Source organism: Arvicola amphibius, chromosome 9, assembly GCF_903992535.2.
Source record: "Arvicola amphibius chromosome 9, mArvAmp1.2, whole genome shotgun sequence".
Classification (NCBI taxonomy): domain Eukaryota; kingdom Metazoa; phylum Chordata; class Mammalia; order Rodentia; family Cricetidae; genus Arvicola; species Arvicola amphibius.
Window position 1 is genome coordinate 69,909,648 of NC_052055.2, and position 25,321 is coordinate 69,934,968.

A 25,321-nucleotide genomic window follows, 5' to 3' on the forward strand; every position below is an offset into this window, starting at 1 on the left:
CACAAGACAAACAAATAAAATGTGATTTTAAAAAGAAAGAAAGGAGACAGAAGTGCTTGAGAAAAATCCTGGGCACCCGGAGAGGAGGGTGCTGTGGGGACCTGGCCCTAGGCTCCTCCCAAGGTCACCCATCGTGGGATGTCAGGGCAGTGATGCCCCTCAGCCTGGGTCCCTCCCAAACATAGAGCTTCCACAGAACTGGGCAGCTTAGCGTTAATTAGAGGCCCTGGCTAATGGCTTGGAAGATTGGCCAGTTCTAGAGACGCTGATGAGTAGACACCTCGGTGAGATTTATTTCTAATTATCTCATTTGTCTCCCCCCATTACTCTTTATGGCCTGGATTTATGGGACCATTAGGGCCTCCCCTCCCCTGACCAGGCCAGCGTGAGCATCAGCCTTGGGATACTTCATAATAACAATAATAATGTTCTCCATGGTCAGATTGATGGAGGATTTGCCTTCTTGTCCTCTTCATCCTTGTCCTTGGGACCCAGATACCAGCTGCCCCCATGTCCCTTTCCCTTCTAGGACCAGTGGTCCTCAGTTTACCAACCTGAGGTGCTGAAGCTATGGCCTCCCCACCTCTTCCCTCACTGAATGACCCTTTACAACACCCCAGCCCAGAAGCTAAGGACAGCAGAGGGCCCAAAGCCTTCTATAGGTAATAGTTGGCAATGGCAGAAACATGTGGGTTTTTTTGTTTGCTTGTTTTTATTTCCTTGAGTTTTTGTTGCTGTTTTTGTGTTTTCACGACAGGGCATCTGTGCAGTCCTGACTGTCCTAGAACTTGCTGGGCTCGAACTCACAGAGATCCACCTGCCTCTGCCTCATGAGTGCTGGGGATTAAAGATACGCTCCACCTTTAATGTGTGGTTTAATCTGTATTTTCTCCTTGATGAGACAGACCATGGTGATCCCTGAGGTGGTCCTGCTTCTCCAATGTGTCCGCTCTCAGCTTCCTCCCTCAGAGATAGCTGTCCAATCTTCAGTTTGAGGTAGCTTCCTGCCTCCTGATGGTGGCATACACCTGAGCCCTCCTGCCCATTGTATGTTGCCCCTGCAACTGTAAACTGGGACATCTGCTTGGGCAAAAGCTACCAAGTGGACATTCGCATGCCATATCAGCTGCTAGTGGCATATAAAACACCCTGGATTCTCACAAAGCCCATGTCACACTATTCACCAAAGTCCCCCAATTGCTGTCTCCTGCTGGCAGAGGAGACATGCAGACCAGTGCGTTGAATTCTATCCAGCCGGAAAGAGACAGGATCCGATCATGGAGAAAGCTCACAAAACAGAGCTGCGGTAAAGGGACCAGGGTGTGCTATGGGCTTCGGCTCACACATAGCTGAGCACGGGATTCTCATCTCCAGTGTTAAAGTCAGAATCACTGTCACCCATTGCTGCCCTAAGGGGCAGTAGGACTGGAAGAGGGACGTGCGGTACTTCTGGGAAGCTGCCAAATGCTCGGGGTTTTTCTCTTAGACACTTTTATGTTGCCGTGTAAAACACCTTGGCCAAAGCAGATTAGAAGAGTTTATTTTCACTGATGACTCCAAAGAGATTAGAGTCTGTCATGTCAAGGAAGCAGGGCAGCACATGCCAGGCATGGTGGCTGCAGAGGATGCTGAGAGCTCTCATCTTGGATCACAAGCAAAGAGCAGAGAGCAGCTGGGGATGGCGGGAGTCTTTAAACCCTCAAAGCCCCCCTCCAGGGACATACTGTCCCAACAATGGCACACCTTCTGGATGTCCAGCGTTACCAGCTAGGGATGAAGTGTCCAAATGCCGGAGACTATGGGGAATATTCTCTCAAAACACATCCTCATTTTCTTTCTTTCCCTTCCCTTTCTTTTTCCTTCCTTCCCTTCCTTCCTTCCCTGAACCACATCCTCAGCCCCGTCCTGTCTTCTGCATGGTACCTTCATGACAGCTGAGACAGGGTGGGGATGCTTCCAGGGATAGCCTGGTCTCTGGGCTCCCACATTTCTGCAGAAAGCACTGAGCCTTCCAAGCAGTGTGAGCAGGCAGCTGCCTCCTGTATCTTGCTGCTGCATTTCTGGGACACAGGATCACATGACAGGGGCGGAGGGGGGGATGGGGAGCATTGCGAAGAAGAAAAGTCTTTCCAGGAAGAAGAAAGAATTCACAGTTGGTGGACTTCTGCTGCCTCTTACCATTGCTGTGTAACAAATAAGTCCAGACCGAACAGCTTTGAACCATAAGGAACAGCCATGGCTTCACACAAGAATGTGACGCTAGAATTTGCATATGGTGGAATGGTGTGAGTCTGGCTCAGGGTCTCTCAGGAAGATTCAGTCAAGATGGCAGTCTGGAGTTCTGCGGATGTGGCTAAGTTGATAGAATACTTGCCCAGCATTCATGAAGCTGTTGGTTTGGTCTACAGCACTGCCTAGACTATGTACAGTATCATACACCAATCATATCACCACTTGGGAGGTAGAGGCAGGAGGATCAGAAATTCAAGGTCATCCTGGGCTACAAAGTAAGCTCGAGGCAAGCCTGAGCTCTCTGAGATCTTGTCTCAAATGATGATTCGTTACTTACCTAGGACTATAATAAGGTACCACAACCAAGGCAACTTATAAAAGCATTTAAGACTATCATGGTGGGGAGCTTGGCAGGAGATAGGCAGACATGGTGCTGGAGCTTAGATCTTGACCCACAACTACAAGGCAGGGAGAGCTAACTGGAAATGGCTTGGGCTTTTGAAACTTCCAAGTCCACCCCCAGTGACACACCTCCTCAGCAAGGCCATACTTCTTAATCCTTCCCAAACAGTTTCACCAACTGGGGAACCAAGCATTCAGGAATAAGAGCCTATAGTGGCTGTTTTCATTCCGCCCATCTCTGGAAGATCGATGATGATGATGGTGGTGGTGGTGGTGGTAGTGGTGGTGATAACATTAACTAGAACTATGGTCTCTGTCATCTTGATGGGACCAGAGGGCATGTTTCCGCGGTGGCCCACTCCCAAGGCCAGAAGTCTGTGCTAACTAGTAGCAAGAGACCTCAGACCCTTGGGCTTCCTTGCTACAGGGATTTTTGTTGGTGGTGGTGGTGGGTGGGTTCTTTTTTTAATTTGTTTTTGTTGTTGCTGTTTGTTTAGACAAGGTTTTTCTTTGTAAGCTTGGCTGTCCTGGAACTCACTTTGTAAGCTAGACTGGTCTCCAACACAGGGATCCACCTGCCTGTGCCTTCCTGAGTGCTGGGATTAAAGGCGTGCGCCATCATACACGGCAGGCCACAGGGATGTTTAAGAGGACTCACTCACCGTGGTCAGCTTACTCCAGAGCAAATGATTCATTTCAGTCAAAGGGAGTCCAAGTGACCTGGGTGTCTGAGTCAGCCCTACTCAAGTTGAAAGACATCAAAAGGGTGTGAATACGTGAACCTGGAAAGCTAGAATCAGTGGGGGGCATCTTGGAAGCTGCTCAGCACCATGGGAATTCCTGCCTCCCTTTACTGAGGAAATCAACTTGGAGAGCCCGTTAACCTTTGGTTTGTTCTCTTTATCAAAGTCAGGACATCATGAATGCTAGGCAAACGCTCTGCCACTGAGCCATGTCCCCAGCCCTTTTTACACCTGTTCTTTTGAGGCAGGACTCTCTAAGTTGTCTAGACTAGTCTTGAACTTGTTTTGCAGGCTTTGAAGTTGTAATTCTCTTGTATCAGCCTCCCAAGTAGCTGGAGCCACTGGCTTGTATCACCCAGCCCAGCAACCTTTTCTAAATAACATCTCCAATGGGTACACCTGTGAGCCTGGTCCCCAGTGGTCCTGAGCACATCTCACGCTGTTACATTGTTTCATTGCCCGCAGTACTTGCCCTGCCCTGAGAGTCCAAGCCGGGTGCTGAGGTAGGCTTTCTGTTAACTTAGAATTTGCTACCTGTCACTGATGATGCTGCGTTCCTGGAGACGGTGTCTGCATGGTGCGTTTTCCCCCATGCTAGTCAGTTCAGAGACTGCTCCAGAGCAGAAACGGGAACCTGTTCCTGAGGTCTCACAGCCCCAGGCTCCTTCCCACTCACTCCCTGCCATGATTCTTGTTCTCGTGGTCCAGGACAGTGACACCCAATTCCAGACAGCAAATGGAGAGAAGACAAAAATGAGAGCCAAGGCTTATGCCAAAGTCCCTTAAAGAAGATTCCCGAGAGCTACTGGAACTGCAGCTTCCCATTGGCCGGAACGTTGCCACCAGTCATAATCCTCTACACCAGAGGCTGGGAGCGCAAGCTTCCTTCTGGGAGGCCATGCACTCTGCCAAAATTTCTACAATGGAAAAAAATGAGCTGGGAGTGTGGCTCAGGCGTAGAGTGCTTGTCTAGTGTGCATGAGACCTCAAGTTCAATCCCTAGAACAAAGAAAGTGGGAGGAAGACTGGGGATAAAGAGAGGAGGAGCAGAATGGGGGGGGAGGAAGAGGAGATAAAGAGGAGGGAGCAGAGCGAGAGTAGAAAGGAAAAGAAATGGAGAATGGCTGTATCAGGCCCTCATTCTTTGTGTGCAGAGTAGCGGTATGTCTGTGTGTGTGTGTGTGTGTGTGTGTGTGTGTGTGTTTTCATTTGTGTGGTGTTTTGCCTGAATGTATGTTTGTGCACCACATGCATGCTTAGTGGCCTCAGAGACCATAAGAGGGTATTATATCCCTTGGAACTGGTGCTGGGAACTGAACCCAGGTCCTACACAAGAGCAGAAGTGCTCTTGGGTGCTGAGCCACTTCCCACCCCCCACCCCATTATGTTTCGTGAATAGACTTTTAATTTACTTGACTCTGCCAGGGAACCATGAGTTTTATTCAGAAAGCAAGCCCCAGCTCCAGGGCAGGAATCGTGATTGATCTAAGTTAGCTACGACCCTCTCCGGGCCTGCGCTAGTGATTGATTTAGGAAAGTGTGAAGGCTGTCTGCGGAAGCTCCACAGACACGTGACAGGGACCGCCCATTTCCACCCTCAGTACTCGACTGCTGTCCACATTTGACCTCTATGCTAACCTTTGCCTTGCTCCGTTCATCAAATCCAGGCCCTCGAACATGCCCGGCAAGCTTCTGCCCCGTGAAGAAGCCCTGGCTAGCAAAACAAGACAATCCCTGAGGAGGCCAGGATGGGGAGAAGAGACAGCTGCAGCTGGTCGCGGTGCTGCAGCCCTGGGAGAGGAGACAGAGCAGCAGGATCACTGAGGATTTGATGGTCAGCCTATTGCACACACCAATTTTGAGCAAGGCTGTAGAACCAGACCATGCCTCAGCAGCAATGAAAGTCTCCCAATTCCTGTCTTCCCTGAAACCACACCATCTCTGAACTTTCCGGTGTGTGCTCGCCAGTATGTGCACGCCAGTGTGTGTGCACTTGCACTCCCAAGCATGTGGGGGTAAAAGGGCATTGTCAGGTGTCACCCACCTTGTTAGTGGTGTTTCTTTTTTCTTTCTCAGAGCTCAGAACTGAACCTGAGGGCTTGTGCTTGCTCCACAAATGCTCTCCCATTGATCTAATCCCCAGCAACACTCCTCACGCTGAGACGGTGTCTCCAACTGGCCTGGAGCTCATCAAGTAAGTTATATTGGATAGCCAGCAAACCCCAGCTTGGTCTTACTCCAAAAATCCCCAAAAGGTGAGGTAGTGGAGTAGCTGCCTCCCTGGGATGAGGCTGTGGGTTCTAATCTTGGAGAGAGGGGGAGCATAAGCTGGTATAAAATGGCTGCAAATCACATACATGATAAAATATTTGCCGACTGAATATATAAATGTATTAATCATTTTTTTCCTGTTGCTGGTACCACACACCTGATAAGATGAACACAAGGGCAGGAGGTTTGTTTTGGTTCTCAGTCTGAGGGATAAGGTTCATCATGGCAGGAGGGCAGGGCAGCAGGAGGCTTCTCAGAATGGGAGGTTACATTGGCCATTTTCTCAACTCTCACAAGGCAGGAAACAGGAAACACTCACACATGAAATAAAAATAAATAAATCTTTTTATTAAAGTCTTCAAGTAGATTTTCTTTAAAAATATTTTTATTCCGTGTATGTCTTTTACCTACATTTGTGTGTGTGTGTGTCTGTGCGTGTGTTGCAGTACCCAAAGAAGTCAGCAGAGGGCGTCATATCTGGAACTTGAGCTACAAATGGTTTTGAGTGCTGGGAACTGAACCCTGGTCCTCTGCAAAAGCAGCAAGTGCTCCTAACCACGCAGCCATCTCTCTAGTCCCTTTGATCACAATCTATGTAACTGTAGTAAACTCTTAGATTTCACATCACTTAGCATCTCAGTTTTCTTACCAATAAAGTAGGGATATGATACACTTATTCAATATCTATGCCACTATGCACACGCTTATGCAAGTGTGCAAGTGCACTCTCTAGAAGAGCTTCCAAATGAAGTGACTCTATTACTGAAAACTGGATGAGCATGCGGGCGCTAAAGAGGCACAATTCCAGTTGCCCCCACACCACCCTTAAGGTATTGGTTGATGGCTAGGGAGAAATGACCACTCCGATCGAGAAAGTAGAACTGCCTGGGTACTACTAGAGTGCCTGCCTGCTCTTTGGGCAAAATCATCCTGTCCGTGTGTCTTTCCGTCCCTCCCCCCCCCACACACACACACAGCCAGGCAGAACAAACCAAAATGTTGTGGCAACACAGCTTCTCCCTCGCTTCCCACCTTCGGGATTACTGGCCAGTAATTACCTAGCAAACTAGAGAGTCTACCAGGACCCTAGCTAGGTACCAGATATAATTGGTCCCTAATTAGAAAAAGTTATCAAATGGGAACAATTATATCTATTCTCCATTTCATCTCCCCTCCCTCAAGCCAAATCTCCCTGTCTCCCTCCCTGGGGGGACCTTCCTGCTATGAGACGGGGGGGGGGGGGGGGGGGGGAGGCCGGCAGAGGTTGGTCGCTGGAACCAGCTCTCGGAAGTGAGCCTCTGCTCCCAGGAACCCTTGCCCTCAGCTGTTTACTCTGGGGCCATTTAGAAAACAGAACACAGGACGTGGGCTTGTCATTCACTTCAGCAGCTCTGGGTGGAGACCTCGGCCTGTGTCCAGAAAGTGCCCAGAAGTGATTGTTGACTGCACCCGAGATGGCTGGTATTTGGCTCAGGAAATTTGAAGTTAAGAGGAAAAACCACAGGGTTGGGATGTAGCTCAGCAGGAAGAGGTTTGTCCAGCATTCTGGAAGCTGTGGGTTCAACCCAGCACTTCAGAAACTGGGGTGCTGTGGTGTGCATCTGCAATTCCAGCACTTGGGAGATGGAGCCAGTGGGGCAGGAGTTCTGGAACAGTCTCTGCTGCGTGCTGAATTTAAGGCCAGACTGGGCTACAAGAGACTGGGGGGGGGGGGAGGCAGGGCTGGAGGCGGGGCAAAGAACAGGCCAGTGGCTGGTGAGGGAGTCAGGTCAGGCTGAACTATGGAAGTACATGGAGACACAGTCAACACTGAGGCTCTGAGAGTCTAAAAAGTACTCCGTCCCCAACCTGGGGGTGTGTGGGCTTCACCTGGTAAGCACAGGGCAGTCAGAACCCCCAACCTGCAGCTGTGTGGGCTTCACCTGGTAAGCACGGGGCAGTCAGCTAGCTAAGAAAAGTGTCACTCCTGGCCACACTAAGAACTGAGGGGCTGCAGAACCAGGCCAGGCCTCCAGGACTTGGGCGACCACAAATGGTTCCTAATAGACAAAAAAGGCAAAGCGGTGTGGGAGCAGATGACGCCAAATGTCCCGTGTTTTATCTTTGTCTCTTCCAGCAGATACCATCCTCAATGGACTTCAGACTCTTTGGTTGGCTAGCATCCACCACGGAGTAGGGAGGATGGAAGACAGGGAGGAGCTCAGGCAGGAAAAACCAGAGTCCTGTGAATTACACAGATCACAAGCCACTCCTGGGACTCCGGATGCAGACACTGTCTGCCCACTGGTGTGCTGAGACGGGAGGTAAAGGCCATGATTGCTGGTGGTTATAGGGTTCTGTGTTGGTGAGATAAAATGTTCTGCTCCTGCCTGGAGACTGAGCAAGGAAAGGAAACCGCAGTGTGTGGCACACACCTCCTAGGTGCCTTCTTTGTGCAAGCTGGAGACCTCACCATCCATCATGGAGCCTCTGCCTCCTGCCAGCAAGAGGACAATGGGGTTCGCTCCGTACCCAAGCGCTGTGGCGGGGAGCAGCGAGGCTGAGTTTTCTGAGCAGGGAGTATGGTAGGGGAGAGGGGGAGGAGGAGGATCGATTGGGCAAGATGCTGAGGTGCTTGAGATGGGACGATTTTGCTTGTGCTGTCTGTTTTTCTCCTTCGCTTCTGCTATTTTTTCTCTCTGTTTTTCTTTGGCTTGTGCTCATTTTTCTTTGTAGTCACGGTATTATGGAGGAGGGGCCATCATTAAAGCTTGAGCCAGAAGGAAGAGACAGGAGGGCTGGGGGGCGGGGTACAGTTGGAAAGTGCTTGCCCAGCCTGCAGGAGACTCCCTTTAATTCCAGCACCACTACAGAAGGTGTGGTGGCCCCTGCCTGTGATCCCCACACTTAGAGGTAGGGCTGAGATGACTCACTGGATAAAAGCTTGTCAAACAAGCCTCGGATCAGAGTTTGGAGCTCAAGATCCAAGAATGTATGGAAAAGCTGGGCACGGTGTGGCAGAGAGGCGTGGGTGTTCGACTGAGAGCCGGCAGGACAGTGAGGCGCTCTAAAGACCCCTGCCTCCACCTTCGGGTCTCCACAGTGCACACACGCAATCCACACATGCCCACATCCCATACATGGGTACACACATAAGCACCCACCTCCCAGCCCCTCCCGTGCCACACACACACACACACACACACACACACACACACACACACAAAGAGGAAGTTGAGGTTATCCTTGCCTACCTAGCCAGTTTGGCGTCAGCCTAGAAAATATGAGATCCTGTCTCAAAACAAGTTAGAAATCAATTTTGACTGTTATCTTCTTTGCACCCATCACCTGAGGTGCCCAATTTTCAATTTTTGTTTTATACTCTCTCTCTCTTTCTCTCTCTCTCCCTCTCTCTCTCCCTCTCTCCCTTTCTCTCCCTTTCTCTCCCTCTCTCTCTCTTCCTCTCTCTCCCTCTCTCTCTCCCTCTCCCTCTCTCTCTCTCTCCCTCTCTCTGTCTCTCTCCCTCCCTCCTCCCTCCCCCCCCTGTTCCCGCTCCACTCCCTCGTCTTTTTCGAAGCCTGTATCGCCTTTCCTCTCCTACCTTACCTTCGTCACGTCTCCTGCTCACACCGTCTCCTCAACATCTTCTTCCTCCCTTGCTCCATCCTCTCTCGCCTCTCTTCCCTCTAACCCTTCACGATGAGCTCTAACACTGGCAGGGGCGGCAAACCCTCTCTTCGTCTCCATCCCAGATTCCTGCCCTCTCTCGAAGATCTACTCCCCGTGGAAGATGGTTGGCACTAAAGAGAGCGAACCTCTTCTCTCCAGTCCCTCATCTCCCTCTCACCCTCCGTCTCCTCGACTCTCGGCTCGTTCCTCTCGCCTCCCTCGTCCCTCCTCCCTCCCCTCGACCTCTACACTCATCCCCCTCCTCCCCCCTCTTCCCCCTCTCTTCCCCGACCTCGACTCTTCAGACTCCGTCTCCCTCTCTCTCTCTCCTAATCCCGGTTCCTCGCGCCCCCTCTCTCCTCTCCTCCTCTCTCGCCATCTCCCCTCCCATCCCTTCCACTCCCCCAGTCCCTCCCCATCCCTTCCTCCCCACCCTCTCTCTCCCTCTCCCTCTCCCTCTGGACCTCTCTACCTCTCTCCCTCCCTTCCTCCCACCCCCCTCTGTCTCTCTGTCTCTGTCTCTGTCTCTGTCTCTGTCTCTCTCTCTCTCTCTCACACACACACACACACACACACACACACACACACACACGAGTGTTTGCCTGCATGTGTGTCTATATATCTATCACACTGCTCATGCCTGGTGCCTGAGGAGGCCAGAAGAGGGAGTCTAGCCACCCCTGAAACTGGAGTTACAGACAGTTGTGAGCTGTCATGTGGGTGCAGGAAATGGAACCCAGGTCCTCTGGAAGAGTAGCCAATGCTCTGAGCCGTCTTGCCAGGGCTCCAGATGCCCATGGGTGTGCCTGTCTTTCACTCCACAGACACCGTCAAAGCAGACAGCAGGCACCAGGCCCTGGCGACCGAGCAGGAAAGTGTCCAGCATACAGGTGTAGACAGGCCACAGTGGTAGCCCAACTCACTGGAGATGGGCTGCTCTCCACAGGGGCCTGAGTCTTCTCTGACTGAGGAGATGATTTTCTGAGAGACCTGAATGAGAGAAGGGCCACCTTCATCACAGAGAAGCAGCAAGGCTCCAGCCTGGAGGTTGATCTGGCTCCTTGGGGGAACTAAGTTTTGCTCCACAGTCACGGCAGGTCTTGGGGTTCCACAGTCTAGGTCCCCCCATTTATCTGGATGTGTGGCCTTGAGTGAATTAGTCAAGCTCTCTGGGTACCTATTTCCTCGCTATCTACAGAAAAATACACAGCGGTGATCACAAAGCAAGTTTAGAGACTAGGGCTTGGATTGTAGGTTCCATGGCGAAACCAGAGGAAGGGATGGATGTAGTAACTTGTATTTTTAAATTTTGATTTCCCATGGGCGCTTAGCAGAGTATCATAACTAATGCTGGTGAGGGGAGAGCCTCAGATGACCCCAGTGTCTCCATGGCCAAGGTCACTGAGGGGAGGCCTGAGTGTAAGTCTCTGATCTTAGGACTGGAAATGTCACAAGAGCAAGCGGGGCTCTCCCCACCCCCACCCCCATTGTCCTTCCTTGCACCCACCATGAGAAAGCGCGGCTCTCCCCAACCCCACCCCCATTATCCTTCCTCGCGCCCACCACGAGAAAGCGGGGCTCTCCCCATCCCCCCCCCCCGTTGTCCTTCCTTGTGCCCACCATGAGAAAGCGGGGCTCTTCCCATGCCCACCCCGTTGTCCTTCCTTGTGCCCACCATGAGAAAGCGGGGCTCTTCCCATGCCCACCCCGTTGTCCTTCTTTGTGCCCACCATGAGAAAGTGGGGCTCTCTTCATCCCCACCCCGATGTCCTTCTTTGTGCCCACCATGAGAAAGCGGGGCTCTCCCCTTGCCCACCCTGTTGTCCTTCCTTGCGCCCACCACGCTACTTCCACATGTTTCATTCCAGAAGCTTCTAGCATGAGCGTCTTCTAGGCTTCTCTGAGGAGGGGGCTAATTAAACCTGAACTGACACAGCACTAATTGACTTCTTAATTACACGGAACCACATGGTTAGAGGCACAGCAGACACTAATGTTCATGAGAAAGCAGCCCTTCCCCCTCCCTTTTCCCAGGTCCTCTGCTCACCGAGGGCAGTAGCCCACCCCAGCCTAGACCTACCCCAGAGAATCTCTGGGAAAGTCACACTCTGGATCCAGGCTTCTAACAATAATGCAAATATACATGCCTCCCAGCTGAGGGTGGAGATGGAAAACCAGGAGGGTTTTTTGTTTGTTTGTTTGTTTTGTTTTTTTGGTTTTTTTTTTTTTATCATTTTTGCTTATGAGACAGATTCTCGCATAGCCCAGGCTGACCTTAAGGCCTCCTGTAGCCAAGGATAACCTTGAACTCCTGATGCTCCTCCCTCCACCTCACAAACACTAGTATCACAGATGTGGTCTACCATTCCCAGTTGATTTGGTGTTGGGGATTGAACCTAGGACTTCATGACCTCACACATGCAACTGAGCCACATCCCTGGTCTGCCTTTTGACTTTTTTTTTTTTTTTAAGAAACAAGATTTCATGTCTATCAGGATGGACTTAGAATCATTATATAGCCAAGAATGAGCTTGTACTTCTGATCTTCCTGCCTTTATCTCCCAGGTGTGGGTGGTGCCAACCCTGGGCAGGTTGTCCTGGATTGTACAAGAATTCAGCTGGCTGTGCTGATCACCCCTTTAATCCTAGCACTTGGGAGGCATAGACAGGTGGCTCTCTGTAAGTTCAAGGCCAGCCTGGTCTACTTAGTGAGTTTTCCGAGCAAGCCAGTCAGCCAGGACCCAGTCTCAAAAGGAGAAAGGAAGGAAGGAAGGAAGGAAGGAAGGAAGGAAGGAAGGAAGGAAGGAAGGAAGGAAGGAAGGAAGGAAAATGAGCTGAGCAGTGTGTGAGGAACAGCCAGTATGATGCAGCACCCTCTATAGCCTCTGCTCCAGCTCTTGCCTCAGGTTTCCCGTCCTGACTCCCTTCACTATGAACTGTGAGTGTTATCTGGGATATTTCTCCAAGATGTCACCTCCTCTTTCGGAGACTCAGCACCAGGTATGTGACCCTCTCTAGGCCTGTTTAGAGTCTGGGATGTACCAACAGGGCTCAAGGTTGCTCTGGTCATACTATAAGAATGAGGACTATGAGCAGGAATACTATTGGCCCTGCACACAGAGGGTGGCCCTACATCTTTCTTCTCCCAGACACTCTAGGTTGTGACCTGTTGCTCCGGTGTGACCATCCACTGGGTCAGGTCCCAGCCAAGTGACAGGGGAGACTGCTGGTGCACAGACAAGCTGGCTATAATCCAAAGTCTCTCTCCTCCTCGAGGCCCTCCCTGACCACCCCAGCCCCCACTGCCTGCTCCTCGGTGCCTGTGCCATCCTGAAGAGCATTCTTTGCCAGGTCACAACCTCCCCACACACTTATTAGGGTTTTGTCAGACACCATAAACACATCCAGCCATGTCTGCAGGACCCTTAGCATCCCCATCTTACAGATAAGGAAACGGAGGCAGAGGCTGAGGAACAGCACATTTTGACAGACCTAGAAGGAGAACCCGGGCAATCAGACCAAGTCCATGCTTTTAACTCTGATTATAATCACGTGACTAATAGATGCTGGGACATGCAGGACACCCACAGGACAAGAGTCGGCGGGCTTCGTAGGGTTTCTCATCTTATCAGCGGGTGCTCTTCTCTCTCTCTCTCTCTCTCTCTCTCTCTCTCTCTCTGTGTCTCTGTGTCTGTCTCTCTCTGTCTCTGTCTCTCTCTGTGTCTCTGTGTCTCTGTCTCTGTCTCTCTCTGTCTCTGTCTCTCTCTGTCTCTCTCTCTCTGTCTCTCTCTGTCTCTGTCTCTCTCTCTCTCTCATAGTTTTGGTACCTGTCCTAGAACTAGCTCTTGTAGACCAGACTGACCTTGAACTAACAGAGATTCACCTGCTTCTGCCTCCCAAGTGCTGGGATTAAAGATGTGCCCCACCACCACCAGGCACAAAAGAATCTATTTATTTTACTTTATGTGTATGGGTGTTTTGCCTGCATCTATGCAAGTGTAGCGAATGTGAGCCTGGTGCCAACCAAGGTCAGACGAGGACATCTGATCCCCTGGAAATGGAGAAACCCCTTGGCCCCCTGTAAAAGCAACAAGTGTTCTTAGCTGTGAGCCATCTCACCAGCTCCCAACTGGCAAACACTCGGGGTTTTTGCCAGTGTTGTGGTGGACGCTCACACCTGTACATGGTGTGTGCATGCAGCAGTGTGGGGAGCTCACACCCCACATGGGAAGTGTGGGCAAGTATTCAGTGTGTTCATGTCTGTGCACCTGGTGTGCTTCCTGCACAGGGTTGTTGGAGGGCACATCCCAGTCCTCTAAGTGCTGATGGCATTCTGCTTTTGAAAGGTGAGGGTTGGGGTGGGGCTGTGGCAGTGAGCAGCTGTGGCAAGGAGCTTGCTTAGCACTTGCAAGGACCCTTTTGTCCCTGGCCTCAAGAGAAAGTGGGGGCTGGGAAGGAGAGTGGAGAAGATTTTATCCCTTTCCACAGGCTTGTGCTTGTTTGTTTTGAAGCAGTGTCTCATGGAGCCCAGGTTGGTCTCCAACTTTCTGCATGAAGGATGGCCTTGAACTGGTGTTCCTTCCTCTCCTCCAGAGTGCTGGGGTTACAGAGTGCACCCAGTTTTTGGGTGCTATGGATAAAACACACAAGGTGAGCACTGTCTACTGAACTCCTCCCAGCCCTTGTTCCCTTTCCCAGCAGAGATGGTGCAGAAGCCAGGGAAGCGCTTTGACAACCTGCAGAGGCTCAGGGTGGCTTTCTCAGGACATGCCACATATTGTGCATGTGAAGACCATCACGTGACCTAAGAGTGCACATGCAGGTGCTTATCTCTGTATGCTTGGTGAGTCCCCTTGCATATCCATGTCGGCAGCATGTAGACGCACATTTATACAGCATGCCGATATAGGTCCGTGGCTGCACAGAGGATGTGACTTACGTGATATACATGTATGCACGTGTGTGCATGCCTGTCTATTTAGAGAGCAGCATATATGCAGGCCAGTGTAAGAGGGAATGTGGAGGTAGGAAAGGCTTGCACTTCTGCTTCTGTCCCCTCCTAGCCGTGTGGCCTAAGCCATCTTCCTCATTTCTGCACTACAGAATGAGAGCAATGATGTGGCCAGGCGTGGTGGTGCACGCCTGTCATCGCAGCACTGAGGAGGAAGAGCTAGGAGCATCAGCAACTCAAGGTTATCTTTGGCTACATAGTGAATAGAAGGCCAGCCAGGGCTACATTAGACTCTGCATCAGGGCTGGAGAGCTGGTTCTGCCATTAGAATACTGTACTATTCACCAGGGCAGGGAGTGGGGATATGGGGGAGGTGGTGCAGACCTTTGATCCCAGCACTCAGGAGGCAGAGGCAGGTGGATCTCTGTGAGTTTAAGGTCAGCCTGGTCTACAAAGAGAGTTCCAGGACAGAGTTACACAGAGAGAAAAGCAAAAGCAACAACAATAACAAAAGAGTAGCTACTGTTCTTGCAGGCGGCCTGAGTTCAGTTCCCAGCACATCTGGCCACTCTCAGGTACCTGTCACTCCAGCTCCAGGCCTCAGCACCCTCTCCTGGACTCTGCAGACAACCCACTCACATACGGACACATAAACACATACACATATACACAAAACTAACATTTTTAATGTAGCACTTGAGGAACCTGAGATAAACCAGTGGTTAAGGGTACGGGCTGCTCTTTCACAAAGCCAGAGGTCAGCTCCCAGCACCCACGTGGCAGTCACAACCGTCTGTACCTCCAGTCCCAGGGGATCCGATGCCCCCTTCTGGCCTTATCGTGCACAAGATGCACATAGAGCAAATACACATGCAGGCAAAACACGGGAAGAAAATAAAATAAATTAATCCGTAAATAAATAAATAGATTGTGTAAAAGAAAGAGAGGAAGAGGAGAGAGAGAGATGTGGAGAGAGGCAGCTAGCTGGGATGGTGAGGGCTCCTAGTGAAAACGCAGTAGGCGCTCAATGCATGCTCACTGTCTGGGAAGGCAATCCTGCGTGGGGTTCCATGTGCCTCTACACAGGACTTCTTGTGTTCATAGGGAGCATACTGAGCAAGCGGTGCATGTACACGGAACCAAGTGCAGGGCACACAGGGAGCACGCCCAGGCACGGAATGATTGTACAAGAGTGGTGCCTTGTGGTGAGACTGGGTTGCATTACATGCATGTTGGAGGCTATAGCCCCAAGACCCTCATTCTAGGTGGAGCTGGAGTTGAGGGGGCCAGGCTGGACCCAGGGGGTATCCCTGCCTGGCTGTCAGTCCCATGATAGGTGGGGGTGTCCCCACCAGTGGTGATTGAGCCTCTGCTCTCCCACCAGGCCTGCCAAAATACGGCAAGACAGGGTGTAATTACCAGCACTTACGGCGGCCATTACCCCCCTAGCTGCTGCGTGTGACACACGACCCGTCAGCTCAGCATTTGCACCATTAAGGGGCCTCATTAGCATCCCGGCTCTGAAGCAAAATTACCCTCACTGCTCATTTCAAGATGTCATCAATTTTAATTTAGGGCCCAAAGACGGTACAATGGGAAGGCCCTCCCTGGCCTGCCGCACACGGAGTGAGCCAGTGGGGGAGGGGCGGGGGGAGCCAGGCCAAGGAGGCAGTGAGGGAGAGCGACAGGAGCAGGCAGAAGAGCAGAGCCAAGGAAAAAGTCTATCCCCAACAAAGAACACCCCTAACCTGAGCTTCTACTGGTGCCCCCTGGAAATGAAGTGGGGGTGGGGGCAGTGACCATACACCCCCAGGATGACAGGAGAGTTAAAAGCGGCGTTTAGCTCCTCCTCAGTTCCCTTTAACTCCTACAGCAGCCCGAGAAGTTATAGATCGCCATCACAGATGGGGAAACTGAGGCACAGGCTCCTAGTGCAGCAAGCTGTCAGAGTTCACCATGAAATGTAGGTCTGTTCGGCTTTGCTGTTTTCAGCCTTCCACCCAGACGCTGTGGCTTGTTGAACAGTGTCCGTCAACACATCCGGGACAGGAGCGGGCAGAGGCAGCCATGCCCTGGTCTCAGACTGCCAGCCCATCTGCAGGGACCCTCACTCATTCAGTGTAAGACCCTGCACCTTCAGGCCTTACTGCACAAACGGTGTCCCATACCTAGCGTGCTCCTTCCCTCCTCCTACAGGGGGAGCACTCCTGCCAGCCTGATCCCTAGAGACAGCTGTCAACTCTGTCCCCTTCATCACTTCCAGTTTATATGTCTGTGTCCCCACCGTGTCCCCAGCTTACACGCCTGCTGCTCACCCTCTAAGGACATCTACCTAGGGTCAGCTCTCAGTGAGGGCTTAGCAGTTGCCCGGGGATGCCCCTCTAGCTGCAGAGGGCTTCCACTCTCCATTGCTCCAAGAACCGCTGACTCCAGAATGACAATTTCAGCCTGTCTCCCATGGGACAAAGCGGTGTGCCAGTAAGGTTTGTTGAATGACTGTGTAACTGAAGACAGGAACAAACGAGTCTGTGCTCAGGTCTCCCCGGGGCAGGAATCTCAGCTCCTCTTCAGCAGCCCTGCAGGCTCGCAGGCACACTCCACGCCCTGGAAATGGTCTTCTGCCAGGAGGAGCAGGTGCCACATCCCAGATCGTCTGACTTAGGGGACGGACGGAGAAGGATGTTTCCCGCCAGTTCTGCCTGGCAGTCATCCGTCATCATGCCCATGCAAGATCTGGCAGTCCACGAGCCTCAGTTTCCCCAAGTATAACTGTGGGATGAGGCTCGGTGGAACTGGAAGCAGGCTTGGGAGTGTGGGTGGAAGAACCGGGCTCCCGCAATCGTCCCACCTGCTGCAACCCTGTGGCGCTTCCTGCCTCCTCCCCAACCCCCGCCTGCCAGTGCAGAGAGTGAAGGGCCCCATTCTCCAAGCCCATGACAGGGTCCTCATGTCAGCCAGCTCACAGAAGACAGATCGCTGCCTTAATCACTCTGGAAAAGAACCCCAAGCCGATATAATATTATAATTAATTAATTCACTAAAAAGGTATTAAATTTCTCTCCCCCCTGTGGATATTATCTGAATTCATTGACCTTTAGAAAAATCGCCGTCTAATTGTAACCAGGTCCAGAAGCATTTGCGGCCCGTCCCTTTTACATTAATAATATCTTCCAGGACCAGGCTCTGGCTGCTTAAATATTGTATAAATTCCACTGCCCCCCTCAGAAAAGAGAGAGCAAGGAAGAGATGAGTCTGGAAGACACCAGGAGGGGGTAGACACAGGACCAGGGGTCTGGAGGCCCTGGGAGGTGGAGCAGGAAGGGCTTTAAAGGGGCTCCAATGGCCAGCCAGGGCTCTCAGAGGTCAGGGGAGGGGCTAAGAGGTCAGGGGAGGGGTTAGGGTTTGAGGAGGGCAGGGGCAGGAGTTCCTGAAGTCAGGAATGAGTCTCTGTGTGCAGCACAGAGGGTCTCACACCCTCAGCTTGTCAAAGGTCACAAAACAGCAAATGAAGAATCAGACTTAAAGGAATGGTGGAGATGGGAATGCCAAGCAGGGCCTTCTGAGGTCCCAGCTGTCCCTGGAGATGACAGGCAATCCAAAACTGGCAACCTGGGAAGGGGGAGGAGCTGGTGTGGATGGACAGACAGGCTAGGACCTGGAGCTGAGGGGACAGGGCGCTATGCATATGCCCCTTTTCTACTCCTCCAGCTCCTCCTTTGGGTCTTCTCACATGGGACCCAAGGAAGCTATGGCTGCTGGGACCTCATCCTACCATACTTTGTCCCCAAGGCTTAAAAGGGGGCTACCTCGCTGGAAGGGTCAGCGCTTTGTACTCAGCCTTAACGAGACTTTCCCTTGCAGATGTTCCAAGGGTTACCCACTGTCGAGGGATGAAGAACAGAATCCCCTATTTGACTGGGATCAGTCATAACCCCCAGCCTGACCCATTTCCAGTCACAGGTGAGGGTCCTGCCAGCCAGTCTCAGATAAACATTTTCTGGCGACGTGAAGTGCTGGAGACAGAGTCTGTGCTGGATATCAGCAGCCCCAGGCGGGAGAGAAGCCACCCAGCCAGGCAGTGTGAACTGCTCTCTCGGCCCTGAGACCGACTCCCCAGATTGCTGTCTGAGCCTGTGCGCCCCCGTGTGGACAGAACCCCACTCACACCCTGGTCCTGTTGGATGTGCCATCCAGACCCACGGCCCACGCAGCAGGTGGCGAACAAATGAAAGGAGCCCTGAGACCAGGAAGCTGCAGGCCTAGGTGACAGAGGTAGCTTAGGGTGGTTTTGAGGAGTTATATGAGGACGTAGAAGGCAGCTTCCCACGTCACTCCAGATCCACCAACCACCCAGAGTCTGTGGACGCCACCCACATCCCAGGCTCCAGTTGACCTCAGCCAGAGTTCAGGGTTCACGCCAGGGGTCTCAGAGGGAGGACAGATCCCAGGCAATGGAGAAGGACCCTGAACTGGAAGGAGTTAAGGCAGGCAAACTCAGGCTCTACAAGGTCATCCATGGCTCCACCTGACCTTGAGATTAATCTTTGAGCTCAGCCAGCCCAGTGCCACCTCGCCCACACCGTTTGGCGCCCTTTCTCCGCACGTTAATTGCTCGAATGTTGATTTGATCTCTTGTTCTTCGAAGAGGAAATTACCCTCTTAGTCATTTTCATACTGGGTTTAATTTTTTTTTTTTAAATTAGGCTTCTTTGGCCTTTGGGGACCCTCTGAAGAGAAAGCCATTTTGGTCCCTGGCAGAAGAGCCTTGAAAATCGAGGAACCAAGCAAAACCAATAAAGGTCCTGCTGGGGTATCAGGTTCACTTCCACATCCAGGCAAAAGGTCTAACACCCCAGAATCCGGAGCAAAGGTGTCCTAGAACCCCACTACCGTACAGCGCTGGAGCAGACTCCCAGCCAGTGTCCTCTGCTCCCATCTATTCCAAAACAAGTTCAAGCGGGTCCATTTCCCCATAGCCATAAAGACACAGCCTGGTAGTCATCTCCAGCTGGTTTGTAGCTACCCAGACAGGGGAAGAATGCTGAGGGTCCCACTAGAAGACGGGCCAGCCAGAGCAACACACCTAGAAAAGCGGCAGGGAGCAGACCCTACAGCATAACTGTTCGGACCACTGCAGGAGCTGAGGGACCAGCATGGCTGCAGCGCCACCTCGTGGCTTCAGTGAGACACATTCCCCCAGCCTCGCGCAGCAAAAGTTTCTCTCTCCTCTCTTGGAGTCAGTGCTACTCAAGGCGCGCTTGAATTCTGGATCCGGGATGGGGCCCGTTGGGCTGGTTCCCGCTTGTTGTGAGCTGAGGCCGCATGCACCGCAGAGCCAGGACAAATAATACAAAGCACAGTGTTTACTAAAGGCACGAAGTGGGGGGTCTGGAGGCGGGGGTACTCTCCACCCTGAACCCAGACTCCTCTTCTGGCCACCCCACCCTCATACCGCCAGGGGAGAGCTGTTAGCACCAAAGGGGGGTGGGTGCCCCACCTGTGGGGGAAGTGTCGGGCTGGGGGACAGGCTGGGCGCCATCTAGTCCCAGGAAGGCAGGCCTAGGCACCCCCAGGCCAGCTGCTACCTCAGAGATCCTTCTTATATATACCTTCTCCAAAATGTCCTTCATGGAGGGGCCCGGGCTCCGAGGCAGGGGCTCCCCTACCAGGGTTTCTTCTTATTCCTCATATTCTTTCACCTCACCCTTGCTCTTCCACATCACAATTCATAGTACTGCCCCCAGAGGAGGAGGCTCTAAGCCGAGCGGCAGGGCTTAGCCCTTCTGCAGCCAGGCAGGCACTAAGTCCAAACAGGGGCTGACCAAAGGGAAGGAGAGGCAGGGTAGGCGGCTACTTCACACCAAGTGCAGCCTGAGGGATAGGAGGGTTCTGCCCCTTCCTCCCAGCCCCCAGGCAGCCCCTGCTCCTTGGCACAGGGGCAGCCAACGTCACAGAACATCGCCCTCCTCCATACTGAAGCTGCTCCGGCGGCTGCTGGCCTTGGAGGCCTCAGGGGACATGGTAGAAAAGAGGGGGTCGGAGGCCAGGGGTAGCAGGGAGTCATCTAGGAGCATAAGGTCCAGGTCCTTCTTGGACAGGTTGGGGAATGGGGAGCCATGCTCTGTCCCCAGGGGATCATGGTAGCCTGTGGGCCCCTCATCACCCCCACCCCCAAAGCTCAAACTGTGACTGAAGTCCAGGTGATGAAAAGGGGACTGTGGCTGGGCGGCTGGGGGCAGTGGGACCTGAGGAGGGAGAGCCGGCATCGGCTCAGGGTCGGGGACCTCAGGCCCCAGCATGAGAGCCTCCCCTGGGCCGTCTTCACTGGGTAGTTCCTGCTTCACCACCTGCTGGGCCAGCTCAGCCATGTTCACTCCGGATGGTGATGTAGTGGGGAGGCCGTGGACCCGTGCCTGCATCTCCAGCTCCTGTGGGGAGCAGAAGGAGCAATAAGAGACATGTGATGCCAGCACCAGGCCTGCCCTCCCCGTATCCGCCACACTCACCCGCCCCTCCAGTTACACTCAAGAGCACAGAACGTCTCGGCTGGAGAAGAAAGCATCCCTCTCCAAGCCACAGCTGGTCGGCCGCTTATTGAGCCAACACAGAGCACCTTGGTCAGCTTTCTCTCAAAATTTTAAATTGAAATAGACCTGTCTGAGTGAGGTGGGAATGCCAAAAGGCACGGCATGCGTTAAGGATGTTTAGTCCACCAAAATTCAGTTTTCACTTCAATTGTCTGTGTGCTTAGGTGGGAACAATAAAGGTTAAAGCCTGTGGTCCGTGGGCAGCGGTGGCAGGCAGTGGTGGCACGCACCTTTAATCCCAGCACTCGGGAGGCAGAGGCAGGCAGAGCTCTATGAGTTCGAGGCCAGCCTGGTCTACAAGAGCTAGTTCCAGGACAAGCATCAAAACTACACAGAGAGAAAAAAAACTAAAAAAAAAAAAAAAAAAAAAAACCCTATGGTCTAATAAGCCTATGTTTAGAGCAGTGGTTCTCAACCTGTGGGTCACGACCCCTTTCGCAAATCTCTATCTCCAAAAAATTATTTACACTACAATTCATAACAGTAGCAGAATTACAGTTATGAAGTAGCAATGAGAGTAATTCTGTGGTTGGGGGTCCCCACAGCAGGGGGAACTGTATTCATGGTCGCAGCGTCAGTGAGAACCACTGTAGAGGACCAGCCTTGGGGGCCCTCGATACAGCCAGGAAGAGGCCCAGCTCCAGTGGGGGCTGACTCTCAGCCCTGCTCCTCAGTTTGCCCAGGTGACTGCCACCGTTGCCTGGACCTACTCTACCTCCCAGACACCCAGGGCAGGGCAGTTATTCCTGCTTCCTGGAGGTTAGGTGCAGGGTCTACTTTCCATTGCCCAAGGATATGTGAGCAGAGGTGACTGGCACCTTACGGAGACCTGCAGAGTCAGGGATGGTGGCCTATTCCTGCAACCCCAGCACTTGAGAAGCTGAGGCAGGAGGACTATAATTTTCAGGGCAGCCTGCTCTACAAAGAGAAATCCCATCTCTCAGAATATAATTTTGTTTTTGTTTTTGTTTTTTCAAGACAGGGTTTCTCTGTAGCTTTGGAGCCTGTCCTGGAACTAGGTCTTGTAGACCAGGCTGGCCTTGAACTCACAGAGCTCCGCCTGCCTCTGCCTCCCGAGTGCTAGGATTAAAGGCGTGTGCCACCACCGCCCAGCTAAATTTTTTTTTTGAGAAGTGGGGCAAAACATGAGTATCTGACTTTAAGAGGAACAGACCTGCCTGGTCCCCAGTGTGGACTGCAGGCTGAGGGTCTCAGGGAACGGGAGGAACTGGGGTTCATTTCACTGAGGCATCACATCCTGACTGATGCAGCTTCCTGATGGCCAGAATTTATGCCCCACCCCAGGACTTGGGAACCGGGTGAGATCAGTGAAAGCCACCCAAGGAGCCCGAAGTCAGGGCCAGACCTGGATGCGAAGCCAGAGCTGCTTGTTGGTCATCTCCAGGCGCCGAGAGTGGTTCTCCAGTTCTCGGGATTTCTGCAGATCCTTCTGCATCCTCCGGATGTAATCCACAGATGCCTTGAGAATGGTGCCCTTGTTCCAGCGCACGTCCCTGCAGCCACAACCACGCGGAGTCAGAGGTGAGCACCCAGAGGCCCGGCCAGGTCCCCCTAACACTAGGCTTGGTTCAGAGTCCCAGCTGCTTCCACCCCTCCCCATACCTAGCCTGAGTAGAGGATTTGTCTATGGAAATTTGTTCAGCTCCTCACTAATCCTTGGGACCAAGCAATCTGCCCAGCCCATCTCCTGCCTTCAGCTCTCACTCCTGCCCAGCGTCTCTCGCCTCTCCATCAGTTCAGGGTCTTTCACCCACTTTCCCAGCATGAGTCCTTCTCCAGGAAGTCCCCCCTTTACCCCAAAGTCTCCTTCCCAACAGAAGCTGTCTTGACCCAGCAGAGGCAGTAACATTCTCTTCTCAAATACGCGACCTCCATCACTGCCTTTAGCAATTGATCATGTCTGCAGCCTCTGCCCAGCCCAGACCCTTCCCCTCCCACCAGAAACCTGCTCACAGGTCATTGGCCTTGGGGATCAGCATTCCCAGCTCCTTGATGCGGTCATTGATGTTGAACCTGCGTCTCCTCTCAACTACAGATTAAGATTTCAGAGGGCATGGTTAGAACACTGGGAGCCCACCTAAGAGAAGCCCCCAACCTAGGATGGTAGGCACCCCATAGAAAATCTTAGTTTAGAATAAAAGGGACTCAAGCCTCAGTATGGTGCTTTAATCCCAGTACTTGGGAGGCAGAGGCAGGGGGATCTCTGTGAGTATGAGGCTAGTTTGGTCTACAGAGTGAGTTCCAGGACAGCCAGGTTACATAGAGAAACTCTGTGTCAAAAAGAAACAAAAAGGAAGGAGGAAGGGAGGGAGGGAGGGAGGGAGGGAGGGAGAGAGAGAGAGAGAGAGAGAGAGAGAGAGAGAGAGAGAAAGAAAGAAAGAAAGGAAAGAGGGACCTGCAGGTTGGGATTGGAGGCTGGGGAGGGTCAGGGTACAGTTTAGACAATTAGGGGGCAGGGTCAGGAGTCAGTTTTAGCAAAAGAGCTGCTGCCTGGGGCAATCTCTTCCACTCCTATTGCCTGAGGCCCTGAAGAATGAAATCCAGTGAACTGGAAAATTCAAGAAAATTCCACCCAGCGGCTCCTCCCATTTTCCTAAAAAGACCTAACGCAGTGGTTCTCAAGCTTCCTCATTGAAAAAAAATGAAAATAAGATTATTTTCATCGCGACTTTATAGCTGTAATTTCGCTACTGTTACTAATCATGATATAAATATCTGATAAGCAGGATATCCTTGTGGAAGGATCAGGCAAACCCCTGTGACCCCCCAGGTTGAGAACCGCTGGTCTGTGAAAGGGGACAGAAAGATGGGTAGTTTGAGACGGTACAGGGAGGCTGGTGGGGAGTGAGGCAGACGCTGGCTTCACAGCAGGGTCAGGTGAGGGAGGGGTGGGACTCACTTAGGTTGTGATTATCCTTCTTCTGCCGTTCCTTGGCCAGGGCCCGGCTCTCGGCATCTGGAGGCCAGAGAAAGAGAGAGGTGGTGGGAAGGAGAGAGAGAAAAAAGGACCCCAGAGCCCCAAGGGTATAGGGGAGAGGATGGCAGTACCTGTTAGCTCTCGCTTCTGGGTCAGGTCAGCAGGGCAAGAGCTGCTGGTGACACCTACCAGGGAGGCTGTGACCTGGGGGTCACCGCTGTACACGTTCAAGTGGCTGGTGGACAGGGGTAGCTGTGGAGGAAGGGGCGGAGGGGGACTTGGTGAGTCCTCGCCAGGACCCATGGTGCCAGGAGCAGCTGTTCCTGAAGGGCTAAAATTACCCCTAAGCCCCTTCTCCAGGATTCGGTGTGCTGAGGAACGTGTGGCCCAGAGCAGCCCTGCCCTCAAGAGCCCCTGGCCAGGGCGGAGGGTGGAGAGGAACCTAACCAATGCAGGGATTAAGCGCCACAGGGAGGGGCTCAATTCGTTTGGGAGTTTGAGTTCTTCTGAGAGCATGGAATTCAACAGAGCAGCAGTACGGACAGCATTGTCGCAGGGCAGAAAAAGATCCACTGGTTCCTACACAGAGCCAGGCAAGAGCCAGCCACAGGCCCAGAGATTCACTGTGTAAATGGGAGCCATAGAGGGATAATTAACTGGAGAACCTTGTTTCCTGGCCTCAGTGGCTATGAGCAACAGGTCTAAACTGGGCTCTCCCTCCTGCTTGCCCTGGCAATGTCACCAGACTGACATCCTCTCGGACCAGGACTTTCTCTCGGCGGCATGGCAATACTCAAGCCAAAGGACCCGAGCAAAGAAGTGAGCCCCGAGGAAGGTGGTGGCTCCAGCCTCTGGCTGGTGAGCCCCAAGGAAGGCGGTGTGGTGAGCCCCGAGGAAGGTGGTGGCTCCAGCCTCTGGCTGGTGAGCCCTAAGAAAAGCGGTGGCTCCAGTCTCTGGGAGGTGAGCCCCGAGGAAGGCAGTGGCTCCAGCCTCTGGCAGGTGAGCCCCGAGAGGCGGTGGCTCCAGGTCTGCCTGCTTGAAACTAATTCTTCTCGCCCTCTATTTTGTCTTCTTTTTTTATTTTTTTTTTTTTAGTTTTGCATTTAAATTTTATGTATATGTCTGTGTCCAAATGTGGGTTTGTGCAGGCAGCCACAGAGCCCATAGAGGGCCTGGGATCCCTGGAGCTAGAGTTGCAGGTCACCGACGTGGGTGAGTTCCCAAGCATGGGCTGTGCAAGAGCAGTTTCACCTGTCAGTCACTAAGCCATCTCTCTGGCCCCACCCTCTTTTTCTTCCCTTCTAATCTCCCTGTAACCTTATGGGTAAATGGTATTACCCCATTTTGCAGCTGAGTAGACAGGGGAGTCAAAATGGGGGGAGGAGGAACTTCCCAAGGTCATGACTGAAAGTCCAGAACTCTTGATCCAAGCCTGCTCCTCATCTGCTACCTAGGCCTCTCCCTCCCCACCCAAGTCAGTGAGACCCTTAGAATGGTCACGCAGACAAGAGTGACCGAGGGAAGGGTCCTGTGGTTGGGGACAAGGCAA

The 25,321-nt window shown here is 52.5% G+C and overlaps 1 protein-coding gene across 2 annotated transcripts in view; it reads right to left on the reverse strand.

Annotated features, from left to right (window-relative positions):
- Positions 1-19,592: 19,592 nt before the first annotated feature.
- The window catches only part of Tfeb (transcription factor EB), a 51,992-nt gene continuing 46,263 nt past the window's right edge, over positions 19,593-25,321 (reverse strand). For both annotated transcript variants that reach the window (XM_038343963.2, XM_038343962.2), the window contains 5 exons: positions 23,904-24,024; positions 23,755-23,811; positions 22,809-22,884; positions 22,201-22,348; positions 19,593-20,675 (listed from right to left, as the gene is read on the reverse strand). In XM_038343963.2, coding sequence (XP_038199891.1) covers positions 20,196-20,675; positions 22,201-22,348; positions 22,809-22,884; positions 23,755-23,811; positions 23,904-24,024 — 882 coding nt within the window. In that variant the 3' untranslated portion in view covers positions 19,593-20,195. The remainder of the gene's footprint in view (positions 20,676-22,200; positions 22,349-22,808; positions 22,885-23,754; positions 23,812-23,903; positions 24,025-25,321) is intronic.